The sequence below is a fragment of the Podarcis raffonei genome, chromosome 12, assembly GCF_027172205.1.
Source record: "Podarcis raffonei isolate rPodRaf1 chromosome 12, rPodRaf1.pri, whole genome shotgun sequence".
Classification (NCBI taxonomy): Eukaryota; Metazoa; Chordata; class Lepidosauria; order Squamata; family Lacertidae; genus Podarcis; species Podarcis raffonei.
This window is the reverse complement of record NC_070613.1, coordinates 2,140,419-2,157,069: the sequence shown is the minus strand read 5'-3', so window position 1 is coordinate 2,157,069 and position 16,651 is coordinate 2,140,419. Positions and strand designations below refer to the sequence as shown.

Below are 16,651 nucleotides of genomic sequence, written 5' to 3'. Positions count from 1 at the left end.
TCTGTGGTGCAGGGAGGGGTCAATCCCGGGTAGGAGGGACAGAAATAACCATGTGCCGGTGACACACACTAAAAACCCATACATGCCCATAGGTCAAAAAAGGTTAGCGGCCCCCTGATTTAAATCAATGATACCCCGCTGCCGAAACAGATCTTGGGGTGCGAAAAAGTCTGAGCCCAATATTCTCCCCCTGCAGAGCTTCCAACAGGTGAGAGGAGCCGCCTGAAGGAAAGGTCGATGGGCAGTGATGGCCCGACCACCACGCCCTTGAGTAGCCCACAGAGAGAGGCTGGGCACAGGAGCCCGACCCCCGAGGCTGGCGGGGGGCACCAAGGTGAGTCGACACGGCCTCTGGCAAAGCAGGAGGGTACAGCAGCCGCAGAGTCTTAAAATCCTTAAACATTAGTTAACATTTCCAATATTATCAAGTGAGGATTACGCATCCATTTATCATACCACATTAATTAATTAATTAGTTGGTTAATTGTTACGTCTGAAATGAAACTTTCTTTTCCCTCCAACTGCGTATAGAAAAGCCTAACAATCCCATCTTTGTAATTGTGGGGTCTCTCTCTCTGGTCCTAGTCCAGCACTCATTGCCTGTGATTCCCCCTCCCCCCCCAGCTGTGGAGCATTGATTTACTAGATGGGAGAGATGCACATGTGTAAACATTGCCTTGTGTAACCTGCCAGCCCATTACACTGGAAATGAATGCCTTGAAGCAGGCACACATTATAATTTGGCAGTGAAAACTTCACTACGAGGAGCGTTATTTCAGCACTGCTGTCTCTCTCTTTTTTTGTAATTTTTTAATTTGATTTAAAAAAATATAAACAAACAACAATGTAAAATCTGAATATCAAGATTACTCTCTTGACTCCCCTCCCCTCCCTTTCATGGATCCTCATGATAATATTTACAACTGTATATCAATATTTATATAAAAAAAAATCCTTCTAAATTATCCATACTTTCCGTTACTTTACAAGTGTTTCCTCTGATTACGTCCAACTTGTGCCTCCACTTTCCAATGGGTTCTCTGTTAGGGGGCACCTACGCTTACTTCTGAGTAGACATGAATGAGCTTGCACTGCAGTTCGCTTGCGGATCTTAGGGAAGCAAATACTTGCAGGTGCAGCAGGAGGACCCTTCAGCTCACGCCGGCCCGTGTCTCTTGTCATTCTTTGCAGGAGCCGCCCCCTCGAGCGCTCTGGCCTGGGGCGGCTGCCCCAAGAGGAACGGGCATTTCTGCCTCGCGAGCGGGAGATCCGCTGCGCTCAAGTGCGCTGCTCAGAGGCCGAGCAATTCCAGCTCCCCCAAGAGTGGGGTGAAAAGGTCGCTGGGGGCAGGTGAGTCCCCAAAGGGCAGCCATGAAGCTGCAGCCTTTGTAGCCTCGGCAGATGTCGCAATCCTGTCGGTCATTTCTCAGTTGTGTCTGCTGGTAGGATATTGCCCATCTTGGATGGAAAAGCAAGGAGGGCTGGCTGAGGTTGGTGGGAAGTGTAAATTAAAAAATCTGGGGGTTCGGGATATATGCGTAGTGCACACACGTAGTTAGGTCAGAAGACGAGCAAGCAACTTCTGTTTATTTCATTCTTTAATAATAATAATAATAATAATAATAATTAATAATAATTTTTATTTATACCCCGCCCTCCCCAGCCAAGACCGGGCTCAGGGCGGCTAACAACCAATAATAAAAACGTTGATTAAAATACAACTTAAAAACAAAACATTAAGATGCAGCCTCTTCACAGGAGGAGAAAGGAAAAAAGAAGGGGGGGGGGGAAATCAAATTGATTCTAAGCCAAAGGTCAGGTGGAACAACTCTGTCTTACAGGCCCTGCAGAATTTAATCAGATCCTGCAGGGCCCTGGTCTCGTGAGGCAGAGCGTTCCACCAGGCCGGAGCCAGTGCTGAAAAGGCCCTGGCTCTGGTTGAGGCTAATCTGACTTCCTTAGGGCCCGGGACCTCTAGGGTGTTGCAGTTTATGGACCTTAAGGCCCTCCGTGGGGCACACCGGGAGAGGCGGTCCCGTAGGTACGAGGGTCCTGGGCCGTGATTTTTATGGATTTTTATACCATCCTTCATCAAAAGATAGTTGAAACCAGCAAAACAATAGCACCCCCACCCCCAATAAATATTATTTATTTATGAATCACTTCCTGTAAACCAGTGTTTCCCAAACTTGGGTCTTTGGCTGTTTTTGGACTACAGCTCCCATCATCCCTAGCTAACAGGGCCAGTGGTCAGGGATGATGGGAGTTGTAGTCCCAAAACAGCCAAAGACCCAAGTTTGGGAAACACTGCTGCAAATCATCTCGAAGCGACCAAACTGAAAATATGCACACTGTTATGAGTATTCCGCATATAAAAGCATCTAAAACATCACAAGATGCTGAGCAGAATTTCCAGAACCCTCAGTTAGGCTGGATGTTAAGTGCGGTGCTTGGGCTGAAGAAGACGGGTTCTGGATGCATATTTCACAATTGGGGTTACACCCAGCCGCTCAGAACACAGCGGAGGAAAAGATCTAGAAAGAAGGAACTGAGGGCCGTTTCTTAATATGCTTCTTTTACATCCTCCAATTGCAGCACAAGGAGGTGAGGACCAAACTCCAGGGACCTCGTCCTACAGCTGCAAACTGCAAGGCGATGCCGAGTTGGGAAATCTGTGCAAGAAGAGGTGTCTCAGTGTCGACCTGAATCCGGCCCTCTGCACCTGGGAGAACGGGAAGCCTCAGGAATGCCGCCCTGAGGCTGAAGAAGGCATAGGTCTGGCGCTGTCGAAGAAGCTGGACCGCCTTTCTGCGGACATGAGCGCTGTCTGCCGGGACGTCTCCCGCCTGCAGAGCCACGTGGATCGCTTGGAGCAGGACGCCCGGGGCTGGGTCCTGGAGCTGGCGGCGCTGCGCATGGAGAACCACAGCCTGAGCGAGTGCGTGCGGCGCATGGAGGGGCGCTTCCGCGCTCTGGAGAACCGCTCCCGCCGCAACAACCTGCGCGTCCTCGGCCTGCCGGAGGGGAGCGAAGGCAGTGACGCGGTCGCCTTCTTGCAGAAGACTCTGCCCACCCTGCTGGGCCTGCCCCTGGAAGCCCCGCCCCTGGAGATCGAGAGCGCCCGCCGGGTGCAAGGGGGCGCATCCTGGGACCCCAGCGGCAGGCCCCGGCCCCTGGTGCTCCAGCTCCTGCGCTCGGGAGACAGGGCGGCCATTTTGCAGGCGGCCCGCGGGCGGCCCCTCAGCTACGCCGGTGCGCAGATCACCATCTTGCCGGACTTCTGCTCCTCGCTCTCGCAGCGCAGGAGGGTCCCCTTTGGGACGTTCCGGAGGACCCGGTGGGCGGCGGACCTCTGCTTTGGCTCCCGGCACCCCTCCTGCTGCTACGCCTGGGCGCCGGGCCTGCGGGAGCCTCTGGCCGGCTCAGGGGCCCTGAGGGGCGAGAGAGAAAGCCGGCTTCCCAGAGGAGTGGGGAACTGGGGCACGGAAACCTCACCCGGCCCAGTGCATCGTGGGGGGTGCCACTCCACAGGGAGCTGCGAGCAGCACAACGACAACCCCTGACGCTGTTCTTGGCAGAGGGTGGCAACGGTTGGCTTGCTCCTCCTGCCCTTTGCTCTGGGTGGGGGAGATGCTGCAGGGGCAGGTGGCAAACTATTGGTGGCCATGCATCTTGCCCTTCACCCCTCCAGCTGGTCAGGCTCAGCTGCCAGCCCACTTGGCTGCTGTGGGCGCCATTTTGCCTCCGGGGTCCTTCCCCACATTCCTGCCCCTGCTTCTTTGTCATTTCTCCTGAGCTGCTTGGCAAAATCATTTGGACGCCAATCGTGCTTAGGTCTGTCGTCTTGAGGGTGCTCCGTTGTGGTTTCTCAGGCTGAGAATGCCCCCCCCCCAAATACACCATCCATCCAAGATGCAACAGCCCAGACACACCAAGGAGGGTTTGGGGGGGCACCGCCTTGCTGTGGGGGCTGAGCTCTCGTCCTCTTAACCAGTGTGAGAGCCAGTGTGGTGTAGTGGTTAAGAGCGGTAGTCTCGTAATCTGGTGAACCGGGTTCGCGTCTCCGCTCCTCCACATGCAGCTGCTGGGTGACCTTGGGCCAGTCACACTTCTCTGAAGTCTCTCAGCCTCACTCACCTCACGGAGTGTTTGTTGGGGGGGAGGAAGGGAAAGGAGAATGTTAGCAGCTTTGAGACTCCTTCGGGTAGTGATAAAGCGGGATATCAAATCCAAACTCCTCCTCCTCCTCTTCTTCTTCTTCTTCTTCTTCTTCTTCCTCTTAAGGCTCAGTGAAGCCCTTTGTTTGTGTTTATATTCAAGACCTTTTGGTCTGGGCAGGCCTTGGCTGGCGGGCGACAATTCAGGGTCAACGTGTGTTTTTAAAACGTGTTGCTTTTATATTTTTCAAAGAACCAATATTTTATATGGGTATTTTGCTTCTAGGTGTGGTTGTTAACATGCCCACCCAGAGCCTTTGTGGAGAGGGTTGGCTATAAATATGAATATTAAAGAAATGAACTTGAATAATAAAGAAATGAAGTTGGGAAAATATCTGTGCCTCTTGGAAGGGTTATTTTCGAGGGCGTGTGCAGCTTCTGGGAGTCTCGGTGTTTGTTTGATTGTTGAAATATTTTATTTATTTTCATCATTAAAAATTTACATGCAAACAGTTTGTGTAACCATTTTGTGAGATTCTCTGAATGAAAATTGTGGAGAATGTGCTGATATGTAGTTTTACCTTCTGTTTTAGGGACCCATGTAGGGGATGGGGCGCAGTCACGAGGCTCATAGGTGTTTTGGGTCAGATGTGGGGAACCTTTGGCCCTCCAGATGTTGCTGAACTACAACTCCCATCAGGCCTGGCAAGTAGGCATAATGGGAGCTGTAGTTCCGCAACATCTGGAGGGCCAAAGGTTCACTACATAGAGAACTTCTCTTCCTGGGCGTTCCACTTGATTTCAGCTGAGAACTGATTCCAGGGGGCTGAAGCAGCAATTTCCGATTTCTAGTAGCATCATAGAATTTTAGAGTTGGAAGGGACTTCAAGGGTCATCTATCCCAACCCCCTGCAATGCAGGAACCCCACCTAAACGAAGGGCACCTCTGGGGCATGAGGTGCCCTCAGCAGCGCCCCCTCCGAGCAGCGCAGTTGATGGGCACCGATAGAGGGAATGAGCAGTGGCTCCGGTAGAGGTGTCAACCTTTTCGTCTGATTCTTCCACCTATTACAGCACGCAAAACCAAAAGACAATAACCCCCCCCCCTCACATGGGGCAGAGTTGGTCCCCGATCCCCAGCCCTGCAGTTCTGACAGCCCCCTTCGCTTACTGAATCTCTGCATCCTGTCTGAAGTTTGTTAAAAGTGCAGGACGATTGCCAAGGAAAACGTGTTGGCAGCCAGTCCTGGGATCTTCTCCGCAGGCACCCAGTTCCCCCAAGTGGAACTAAAGTGGTTCTCTGCTGGTCTTCAGCCTCAAGTGCCGTGAAGTAATAGGAGCAGACACAGACCCCCCTCTCTGCCTGCTGTGCCAGGCAATTTCCTGGCTTGGGCACATCATTGGAGAGGCGTTTTGGACACGCTTGTGTTCCCCTGAAGGAGTCCTGCAAACCATAGATCACCTCCACGGTGCTGTTTGCGGGGGGGAATGGAACCCCAGAATTTCCAGCTCCACCAGGCAAATCACCCCAACAGATGATCGGCCTATGTCATATTCATGGATACAAATGACAAGAGTTCTTCAGAAAAACCTTACTGCTTCATCTTAGGCCACATTCACACCATATGTTTAAAGTTCTAGGATACACCTTTAAAAGGTCATAAGAACATAAGGATCAGGCCTGCGAGAACACTAATTGCCAAAAATTGGAAAAAAGAATTAATACCGACAAAAAAAAAGAGAATGGCAAGACAAATTATTTGGTTGTATTGAATTGGCTGAATTGACAGAGGCTATTGGGGGTCAGCCCAAGCAAAAATTCTAAAAAGAATGGGGGAAATATAGAGAATACCTTAAAAAGCAGTGCTCTCAAATTAATACTTGGACTTGTTTCAATTAACTTCTGCAAAACAAATTATGGCGTAAAAGTTAAAAACAGAAGAAGGGGGTAAGAAAGAAATAAGATGGCAACGGTTTACCAAAAATAGAACCATGCTGAGGATGAAGGAAGTCAATTGGAAGAAAAGAAGAACTGAAATGTGGTATATACATATTGTTTATTATTCGTTTTGTATAAGTTTCTGTATATTACTTTGATAATTGTTTTTTCTTTTCATTTTCAGTTTTTTGTTTTTCTTTATTTGCTTATTATTTAGGTTTAGTTGTATGTGTGTGCATTTGTGTTGTAAAATAAATTTTAATAAAATATATATATATACATATATATAAAAAGAACATAAGGATCAGGCCAATGGCTCATTCAGTCCAGCGTCCTGTCCTCACAACAACCTACCAGATACCTGTAGGAAACACAAGCAGGATTCGAACACAAGAGCCCTCTCCTTTCCTATGGTTTCCAGCAACTGGGATTCAGAAGCATTGCTGCCTCTGACTCTGGAGGCTGAGCAGAGCCGTCAGGGCTAGGTGCCATCCATAGCCCTCTCCTCCTCCATGAATGGCTTCCCCTGAAGAATTGTGGGTTCTGAGAGTGGTCAGGAGACCCCTATTCCCTTCCCAGAGTTGGAGTTGACTCTTTATCAGCAAAAGCAGGGTCTGGACAGGAGCGTCAGGCCCAATGAGCACAGCAACTCCGCTCTTGCCCCCGTGAAGCAGCTGCTGAGATTGGAGGACCCTGCCACCACACAGGGGAGACTGTGCCCACATGTGCCAACCTCTCCTCCGCCCTGTTCATGCCTCTCTTGGTTCTGGGAGACAAGCAGGGATGGGAGCTTGTCACAGCAGCAGGAGGAGACACACGTGACTCGGCGCCAGCCAGACCCATCTCTGCCTCTTAGCCCCCCTCCTCTCCTGCCTCAGCCTCCAATTCTGGGCTTCTCTCTGCCACAGACTCTCCCTGCTCACTAAGCCCTGTTGCCTCTTCAGCTTCCGACACCTCCTCTCCCTCAGACCACTCTTCGTCTCCCACCACCAATCCCTGGGCTCTGAGCCTTCTTTCCCGGTGTGTTCCCCAGCTGGTTCCTCCCCCCCCCCCATTCCTCTGTGTCCAACCAGGCCATGGCACCCAATATATACTTTGATTGGCAGCAGCTGAGAAAGGGTCGTTCTCCTCACCTGCCAGCTGAGACTCCTTTCTCCAGGTAAGCTGGGAACTGATCCTGGGACCCATATTAAGGATTATGGGAATCTGCCTTATACCGAGTCAGATACCACCAGTCCCCCAAGCTCACTGTTGTCTACACTGACAGGCAGCAGCTCTCCAGGATTTCAGACATGAGCCTTTCCCAACCCTACCAGGAGATTCCAGCAGGATTTGAACTGCATGCAAAGAAGATACTCAGTTTCCCAAGAGGCCTGTGCAGACACAGGGGCTGCCATGTTTTTTCTGGATGTAGTTACAAGACTGCTGTAACATTTGACTCTACCAAATATCTCATTTGGGGGCTGATTCTTAGAGGTTGACTCTGCAAAGTCTGCACTGCTCTCTGCCGCAGACTCCTCCCGCTCACTAAACCCTGTTGCGTCTTCAGATTCCAACACTTCTTCCCAGTCTTCTCCCTCTGACCACCCATTGTTGTCCCACCAGCCCTCCCTGGGCTCTGGGCTGTCTTCCCTGGGGGGTTCCCCATTCCTCTGCATCCAACCCATCCATGTCATCTCATAGATGCTTTAGTTGAGACTCCTGCACCGCAGGGGGTTGGACTAGACCCTTGGGGGGAGTCTTTTCCAATTCTACCATTCTATGATTTTATTATCCCCTCTGGGAATTGTTGCTTGGTGTGGGGAATAAAGCTCTCCTAACGGAGATGCGGGTGGTGCCATGGGTTAAACCACAGAGCCTAGGGCTTGCCGATCAGAAGGTCGGTGGTTCGAATCCCCATGACGGGGTGAGCTCCTGTTGCTCGGTCCCTGCTCCTGCCTACCTAGCAGTTCGAAAGCATGTCCAAGTGCAAGGAGATAAATAGGTACCGCTCCGGCGGGAAGGTAAATGGCGTTTCCATGTGCTGCTCTGGTTCGCCAGAAGCGGTTTAGTCATGCTGGCCACATGACCCGGAAGTTGTACGCTGGCTCCCTCGGCCAATAAAGCGTGATGAGCGCCGCAACCCCAGAGTCAGTCATGACTGGACCAAACAGTCAGGGGTCCCTTTACCCTTTTAACAACTTCCCTGTTAAATATCTAGTCCTGGCTCACTTCCTCAGCCTGTCACCTGCCTCATTTCTCCAAGGAAGGACAGCTGTAACCTTTTCCAACTAGCCACAACTCATCAGAGGCTTTTTGGCTATCTGGATGACTTGCTTTGCCTCCTCGGGGCTTGGTTGGTGCTGCCGGATCTGTCTTCCCTTCCTGCACTCCTGGATATGAAAATTGGAGATAGACAAATTGGCTCATTCAGACTGTGGGGAGGAATAAAAGCCAAAAAACCCCCGCTATTGTCTTTAGTTGCACCAGGAAAAATGCCACGTTGTCTTGGAGGCAGTAGATTCTGAATGCGGTGGAACCTCGGTTTTCAAACGTAATCCGTTCCGGAAGATCATTCGATTTCCGAAGTGTTCGGAAACCAAGGGATGTTGGCAAATTCAATTGAGAAAATTGAAAAGCACGCAGCGGAAGCCGTTTGACTTCCGAGGTGCGTTTGAAAACAGAAGTATTTACTTCTGGGTTTTCAGCGTTCAGGCTCTGAAATGTTCGTCAATGGAGATGTTCAAGAATCGAGGTTCTACTGTTGCTGGAAAAGGAAGGGAGGGAAGGAAGGGAAGGAGGGAGGAAAGGAAGGAAGGAAGGAAGGAAGGAAGGAAGGAAGGAAGGAAGGAAGGAAGGAAGGACAGTTACATGCATGTGAGGCGAGGAAGAGGTGACCTGTTAGAAGTTCATAATCAAAACAGGAGAGAATCTGTACCGGGTGGAACCCACAGAGAAGATGGAAATGATGTCTTCCCCAAGCTCAAGGGAGACAAGAGATTCCACAATGAGACCTCTGCCATTTGGCCTGCCATTTACCAGGAACCAACTATCCTGAGAGGGAACGTTCTGACACGGAGGAGCCTTCACAGAATGCTGCAGCACGATTGCTGACATGATTGAGACCTTGTCAACAGATGACGTCTGTGCTCAGAGATAATGCACTGGCTGCCTATTTGCTGCTGGGCCAAGTTCAAGGTGTCATTCTTACATACCCCTCAACTGTCCCGGAAAAACCAGGACAGCCCCCCCCCCCAAATGTGGGAATTTTGGCCTCTGCAATCTCATGCTGTGATCTCACCCTTTTTTTTGGAGCTGTGGTTTCGTGACCCCCAAAGCACAGTTTTTTGGGGGGTTGTGATCTCATGGAAGATTCCCCCCAGTGGTTTGATTTGATCTGTTTCTGGTATCTGGCATGATTGCGGCCATTATTTGTATTACAGCATGAACAAACAGTCAAAAGTTCCAAAGATCAGCGTTTTGCAACGATGGCGTTTTCGCATTGCTACCTTTAAGCCTACGAAAAAATGTCAGATTTCTTGATGTACATAGCAAAATCAAAGCCTTTCAGAGTTAAATGTGACTTTCATTTTTCCCCGGGCCATTCTTAATTTCTTTGTCCATTTTCCCACTAAAGCAGTGCTCCATATTTTGCTGAACCAGCAAGCTTTTGTAACTGCTTTTCATATCTCCTGAATTGTGCAATGCTCAGCCTCACTGCTGCTAGCTTTGCTTTTTAAACCTATGTTGTTCCAGGGGGAAATGTTCAATACTGCTAGTTTGGGTGGGGGTCTGGCTCTATATTTCCCCTCCAGATGTTTTGGAGTAGAGTTCCATCAACTCCAACCAGTATCTTGAATGCCCGCGGCAACACGAGAGCAGGGCCTTTTCTGCAGTGGCTCCCTGTTTAGGGAATACTCTCCCCAGGGAGGTTTGTCTGGCTCCTTCATTATACAGTGGTACCTCAGGTTAAATACTTAATTCGTTCTGGAGGTCTGTTCTTAACTTGAAACTGTTCTTAACCTGAAGCACCACTTTAGCTAATGGGGCCTCCTGCTGCCGCCGCACAATTTCTGTTCTCATCCTGAAGCAAAGTTCTTAACCTGAAGAACTATTTCTGGGTTAGTGGAGTCTGTAACCTCTGAAGCGTATGTAACCCGAAGTACCACTGTATACCTTTAAGATGGCTGATAGAGTGATATAGGGCATTTGAATACAGTACTTTCAGTACTTTCCCTTGGTACAATAGGGTCCATGTTTTGTAACCCTGTCTTGTTTATCCATAAATAGTTCCAGTCCCTGCCTTCCATGGCTGTGTTTTATTTACTTTGGTTTTGTTTTATGTTTGTTTTTGTTCAACGCTTTGGCTTTTTGCAGTATATAAATACTGAAAGAAAGAAAGAAAGAAAGAAAGAAAGAAAGAAAGAAAGAAAGACATGGAGCTCAACAGGTGGGGGCAATTGTTAAATTGTTTTTGCTGAGAGGTCCTCATGGCAGAGGGTTTCCGCTTGTCCAACCCCCTCAAATTTACTGGAAATGAAGAGTCAAGGTCCAGGGCCAGAGAAAGAGGGAGGGACATTCCCGGACTCCTCATGTCCACGTCCCTCCAGCTTTAGGCTCTGAAAACAGAGTCAAACTGGCAACCATGAAGACGTTTTGGCTGGTCCTGGCCTCTCTCTTCGCCTTTGCAGCTCCTGGCACTGGGCAGGTGAGCTTATTTTTTGCAACGCTCTTATTCCTCTTATAGTATTTTAAATGTATGCGCACAGAGAACAAAAAGCAGACAGAGAAAAGTTTCCCTTCCTCTCTTTTTAGTTTAGAGATAAGGAGAGGAAGAGGCGACATGAGAGAAGTTTGTAAAACCTTGGAGAAAACTTCTCCTCCCTCTCTCAAAAGACTAGAACTCGTAGGCGCCGAACGGAAGGTTGGAAGATTCAGAATGGACTAAATGACATTCTTCTTCATAGAATCATAGAGTTGGAAGAGACCACAAGGGCCATCGAGTCCAACCCCCTGCCAAGCAGGAAACACCATCAGAGCACTCCTGACATATGGTTGTCAAGCCTCTGCTTAAAGACCTCCAAAGAAGGAGACTCCACCACACTCCTTGGCAGCAAATTCCACTGTCGAACAGCTCTTACTGTCAGGAAGTTCTTCCTAATGTTGAGGTGGAATCTTCTTTCCTGTAGTTTGGATCCATTGCTCCGTGTCCGCTTCTCTGGAGCAGCAGAAAACAACCTTTCTCCCTCCTCTATGTGACATCCTTTTATATATTTGAACATGGCTGTCATATCACCCCTTAACCTCCTCTTCTCCAGGCTAAACATGCCCAGCTCCCTTAGCCGTTCCTCATAAGGCATCGTTTCCAGGCCTTTGACCATTTTGGTTGCCCTCCTCTGGACACGTTCCAGTTGGTCAGTGTCCTTCTTGAACTGTGGTGCCCAGAACTGGACACAGTACTCCAGGTGAGGTCTGACCAGAGCAGAATACAGTGGCACTATTACTTCCCTTGATCTAGATGCTATACTCCTATTGATGCAGCCCAGAATTGGATTGGCTTTTTTAGCTGCCGCGTCACACAATCTTTCCCATGCGTTCATGTCTATATCTTGACCAATATCATTTGCCCAATGTATCATGTACTTGTTCATCCTTTGTCTCCCAGCAGATACTGGTTTCATCCTCCTGCCATTCCTCCTTTTTTCCGGACCCCAAGTACAGGATCACAGATTAGGATGATGCACTTTGTCTCTCCATGTCCAGAATGAACTATCAGCAAGACCACCCCAACTGGGGAGCCAAGGGGTCTTGTGCCCCCCCAAAAAAATTCAGGGAAGGGCTGCCCACTGGCAAACCCACCGCAGCCGCACCCCTCACAGGCGCCTTCAAGGTTGCGCGGGCAAAAGGAGGCAAACCGCAAAGCCCATCCGTCATGTGCGCAACATATCAGCATGCCTCAAGGCACAGGCCGTCGATAGGCCTCTCCTGCACCCTCTTTTAATACCCAATGGTCATTTGCACCTCCTGCGCCCCAGTGCCACCCCCTTAGTGCTTCCCCCCCAAGTAATCCCATTCCCCATGATTTAATAAATCATATGAAACAATTGAGCTCCATTGTAGGCTTTTATTAGGTCCCATCATGCTCATCGACTCAACAGATTCCACAGCGGGTTGTTTGTTTGTTTTGTAACAATTATATATTGCTTGATTATCCTCTTTTTAAAAGCAGTTTACAAAAGATGAAACAATAAATCAACAAATCCACGATGGGAGTTGAAAACATGCGGAAAGTTAAATACTAAAACAGGCTGAATCAAACACTGACTTTCTAAGCATCTGCACAGTTTTGTCCAAAAAAGAATGTTTTAAGCAGGTGCCAAAAAGAGCACGGCGAAGGTGCTTGGTTGGCATCAAGAGGCAGGGAGTTCTGCAGGCTCCGTGCTGCTTTCAAATGTGGGGGCAAGTTGGTGCGCTCTGCACAGCCAGCTGCTCCTTGGCAAACGAGGAAGCGCCCGCTTCTGGCTTTGCATCTTAACCCACAGCTGGTTTGCCACTCCAAGGACAGAAGATGGACAGCTGTGTGTGGGGGGGGGTCCTCTCTCAGGAAATGCTCTCTTCCCCCCACCCCTCCACTTGGCCTAAGCAATAGGCCATATTGAAATTTTTTTTTATGCCATATTGAATTGCAGCGCCCTGCGGAGAAAGAGCCGCTTTTATACGACCCAGTTCGCTTTCAGATTCATATGCCCAGCTTGCAAGCACCGGAGCCAAGCCAGCAGGTACGTCTGGCCCTGGGGTGGCGGGAGAAGGAATCCCTGTCTTGTCGGGAGTCCAGCCTAAGAGATGTTTGCCCAGCTTGGCAAGGCTCTCATTGACGGGTGAAATAGGAGTCCAAAAAAGAATGTTTTAAGCAGGTTCCAAAAAGAGCACGGCGAAGGTGCTGGGTTGGCATCAAGAGGCAGGGAGTTCCGCAGGCTCCGTGCTGCTTTCAAATGTGGGGGCAAGTTGGTGCGCCTGCCCCCTAGACTAAACCCCTGCCTCAGATGCTGCACAGCTTTGTCTGACGGCAACCAAGGCTAGACGACCGGCACTTGGCCCTGCCAGATTCTCCTTGACACTGGGGGAGCCAGTGGCTTCTGGGTTTGTGTCTCCAGAGATTGTGAACCCACAGCAGAGCCATCCCTGAAAGGAGAGGAGATGGAGGACTGGTGGAGCCGCTTGGGGAAAGCTTTCTTTTCTCCCACAACCCAGCTTGGTCTCAGTATTAGACAGGGTTGAAGTGCCATGCCCTGTTGTGCAACTGTCCGGCACTCCCCATTTCACTCCTTCCGCAGGGGGCTCCCAAGAGAAACGTCCGATCGGTGGAGGACATCTTGCCAAGTCCCCAGGTATGTCTGGAGCTGTGGGGCTGGAAGGTGGGCAGAGGGAGCCCCCCCTGCCTTGTCCAGAGACCCTTGCCATAAAAAGCCCCCTTGATATTCACTGGGTCAGCTTCGCAATCTGGCAGCCCAAGGAGATGGCCAGGAAACATTGTCCCGTCCCGGACTCTCTTTTGGCTCCAGGGCGGAGGTTTCTCTCTGCCTGTTCCTGCAAGAGCCATGGGCTGGCTGGGAACAGGGGCAGCACTTTGATGCTCTTTTTCCTCCGTGAACAGGAGCGGAGTCAACATTGGCTGTGGTACTGCCCAGGTTGCTTCACAGTTATTAGTAAGGTAAGCACAAAAGTTTTCCACAGAGAGGAGGAGAGGGGCAGAGCTGGTCTCTGAGCTGCTCCTCTGTGGACACAGAGATGGACTGGCAGCTAGTGGATTTGAAAAGGAAAGTGAAGGAAGAGTCATAGAAATATAGCGGTAACTTGGTTCTCAAACTTAATCCGTTCCGGAAGTCCATTCCAAAACCAAAGCGTTCCAAAAGGAAGGTGCGTTTTCCCATTGAAAGCAATGCAAAGCCAATTAATCCGTTCCAGACTTTAAGAATCCTCCCCTAAAACAGCAATTTAACATGAATTTTACACGAGACCATAACAAGATCCATAAAATGAAAGCAATAAACAATGTACCGCAGTCACACAATCAATCAGTAGCTGAACTGGGTTCCACACAGTCACAAAAATGAAAAGAAAAAGGCACAAAAACACAAAATAGATAGCAAAAACAGACAGACCTCAGTGTAACACTCAAAATGAAGAATGTTTGGCTTCCGAAAAATGTCCGCAAACCGAAACACTTACTTCTGGGTTTGCAGTGTTTGGGTTCCAAGTTGTTTGAGTACCAAGGCGTTTGAGAACCAAGGGACCACTGTAATGGGGGGAAAGATTCCAGTCTGGGCAGATGCTCTTTTGCAGTGCTCATACCTCTTTCTCAAATGCCAATTCTTCAGGGTTTTAAAGGGGGCTTTGGAAAATATCCCCTGCGGGCGGGGAATGGCTATGTGACTGCCTGCCAAGCTACCCAATCAGCGCTCTGCACAGCCAGCTGCTCCTTGGCAAAGAGGAAGCGCCGGCGTCTAGCCTTGCGTCTTAACCCACAGCTGGTTTGCTGGACAGAAGATGGACAGCTGGGGGGGGGTCCTCTCTCAGGAAATGCTCTCTTCCCTCCACCTGGCCTAAGCATTATGCCATCCTGAATTGCAGGTCCCTGCGGAGAAAGAGCCACAATTATCCGACCCAGATCTCCCTCAGATTCAGATGCCCACCTTGCCAACACTGGATCCAAGCCTGCAGGTACGTCTGGCCCTGGGGTGGCGGGAGAAGGAATCCCTGTCTTGTCGGGAGTCCAGCCTAAGAGATGTTTGCCCAGCCTGGCAAGGCTCTCATTGACGGGTGAAATAGGAGTCCTTGTGGGACTGAAGGCAAGGAGGGATTATTGCAGGTTGAGGTGATGGCAAATCTGAGCCTTCCAGACGCAGCAGGAGAGAGTAAGGACTCATCCTGCCCTCTGTTTGTGCCACACTTCCTGTTGTTGTTTAGTGGTTTAGTCGTGTCCGCCTCTTCGTGACCCCCTGGACCAGAGCACGCCAGGCCCTCCTGTCTTCCACTGCCTCCCGCAGTTTGGTCAAACTCAGGCTGGTAGCTTCCAAAAGATAGCTGGTAGTTTACAAAAGATAAAGATAACAAATCCATGATGGGAGTTGAAAACATGCGGAAAGTTAAATACTAAAAGAAGGCCTGAAAGAAACACTGACTTTCTAAGCATCCGGACAGGCTTGTCCAAGCAAGAAGGTTTTAAGCAGGTGCCAAAAAGAGCACGGCGAAGGTGCTGGGTTGGCATCAAGAGGCAGGGAGTTCCGCAGGCTCCGTGCTGCTTTCAGGTGTGGAACAGATGTGAAGTGAAACCTGGAGTTGTTTCCGCCGATCAAAGCGGTTGGGTGGGCGCAGGCAGGGGGGGTGAGGTTTGTTGGGGTGTCTCCTACCTCCTCCTTCCCCCTTTCCCTGCAGGAGCTGTTGTTCAAGCCCAGGACGAAGAGGTCTGCCAGGGGGGCTGCCTCAGCGCGGGCCAGGGGGAAGCAGCGCTCAGGTGCCCGGGCCGTCTGCCGGGGCTGCTACTCAGGGCTGATGATTGTGGCCCCGCCTGCCCAGGGGAGCAAAAACGAGACTTGGATCGGGAGCCACTCGGAGTCCGAGGGAGATTCCAGTGAGGAAGATACTCTGCCTCCCAAAGCCTGAGACCCCACCCAGGGCACAGAGTCCTCGCCGGACGCTGAAGACCAGACCTGGAGGGGACACCAAGGATCATCTAGTCCAACCCCCTGCCATACAGGAATCGCAGCTAAACATGTTGCTGGAAGTATTTTAGTGTGCCTTTCAGATTATGTGTTATCACCGATTGTAACCTTGTAAGCTGCTTGGAAGACATTTTGACATGTAAGAAGTCGATTAATTAATTAACAAAACATGCAATAAATAATCAATAATTTCAATATTTTTATTTCTTTTAAAAAAATAGAATAGCAGCTGGGAGGGGAGGATTCTGGAATTTGGGAACATGTCGAGGTGAGGGGATTTACAGCATACAGTGGTATCTTGGTTTACAAACTTAATCCGTTCCAGAAGTCCGTTCCAAAACCAAAGCGTTCCAAAACCAAAGTGTGCTTTCCCATAGAAAGGAATGCAAAACAGATTAATCCGTTCCCAAGAAAGTAAAATCTCTCACTGCCTCCATTTCTTCCCCTTCTATTTGCCAGGAGGTGATGGGCCCAGTGGCCATGATCTTCGTTTTTTTGATGTTGAGCTTCAGACCATATTTTGCGCTCTCCTCTTTCACCCTCATTAAAAGGTTCTTTAATTCCTCCTCACTTTCTGCCATCAAGGTTGTGTCATCTGCATATCTGAGGTTGTTGATATTTCTTCCGGCAATCTTAATTCCAGCTTGGGATTCATCCAGCCCAGCCTTTCGCATGATGAATTCTGCATATAAGTTAAATAAGCATGGAGACAATATACAGCCTTGCCGTACTCCTTTCCCAATTTTGAACCAATCAGTTGTTCCATATCCTACTCTAAATGTAGCTTCTTGTCCCACATAGAGATAAGGATTACAAACTCAAATAGAGATTACAGACTCCAGCAGAGATTACAG

General features: G+C 49.7%; 1 protein-coding gene across 1 annotated transcript in view; it reads left to right on the top strand.

Annotated features, from left to right (window-relative positions):
• The window catches only part of KRBA1 (KRAB-A domain containing 1), a 52,500-nt gene extending 48,879 nt beyond the window's left edge, over positions 1-3,621 (top strand). The window contains exons 25-27 of the mRNA XM_053410274.1: positions 197-334; positions 1,192-1,350; positions 2,596-3,621. Coding sequence (XP_053266249.1) covers positions 197-334; positions 1,192-1,350; positions 2,596-3,563 — 1,265 coding nt within the window. The 3' untranslated portion in view covers positions 3,564-3,621. The remainder of the gene's footprint in view (positions 1-196; positions 335-1,191; positions 1,351-2,595) is intronic.
• Positions 3,622-16,651: the final 13,030 nt, after the last annotated feature.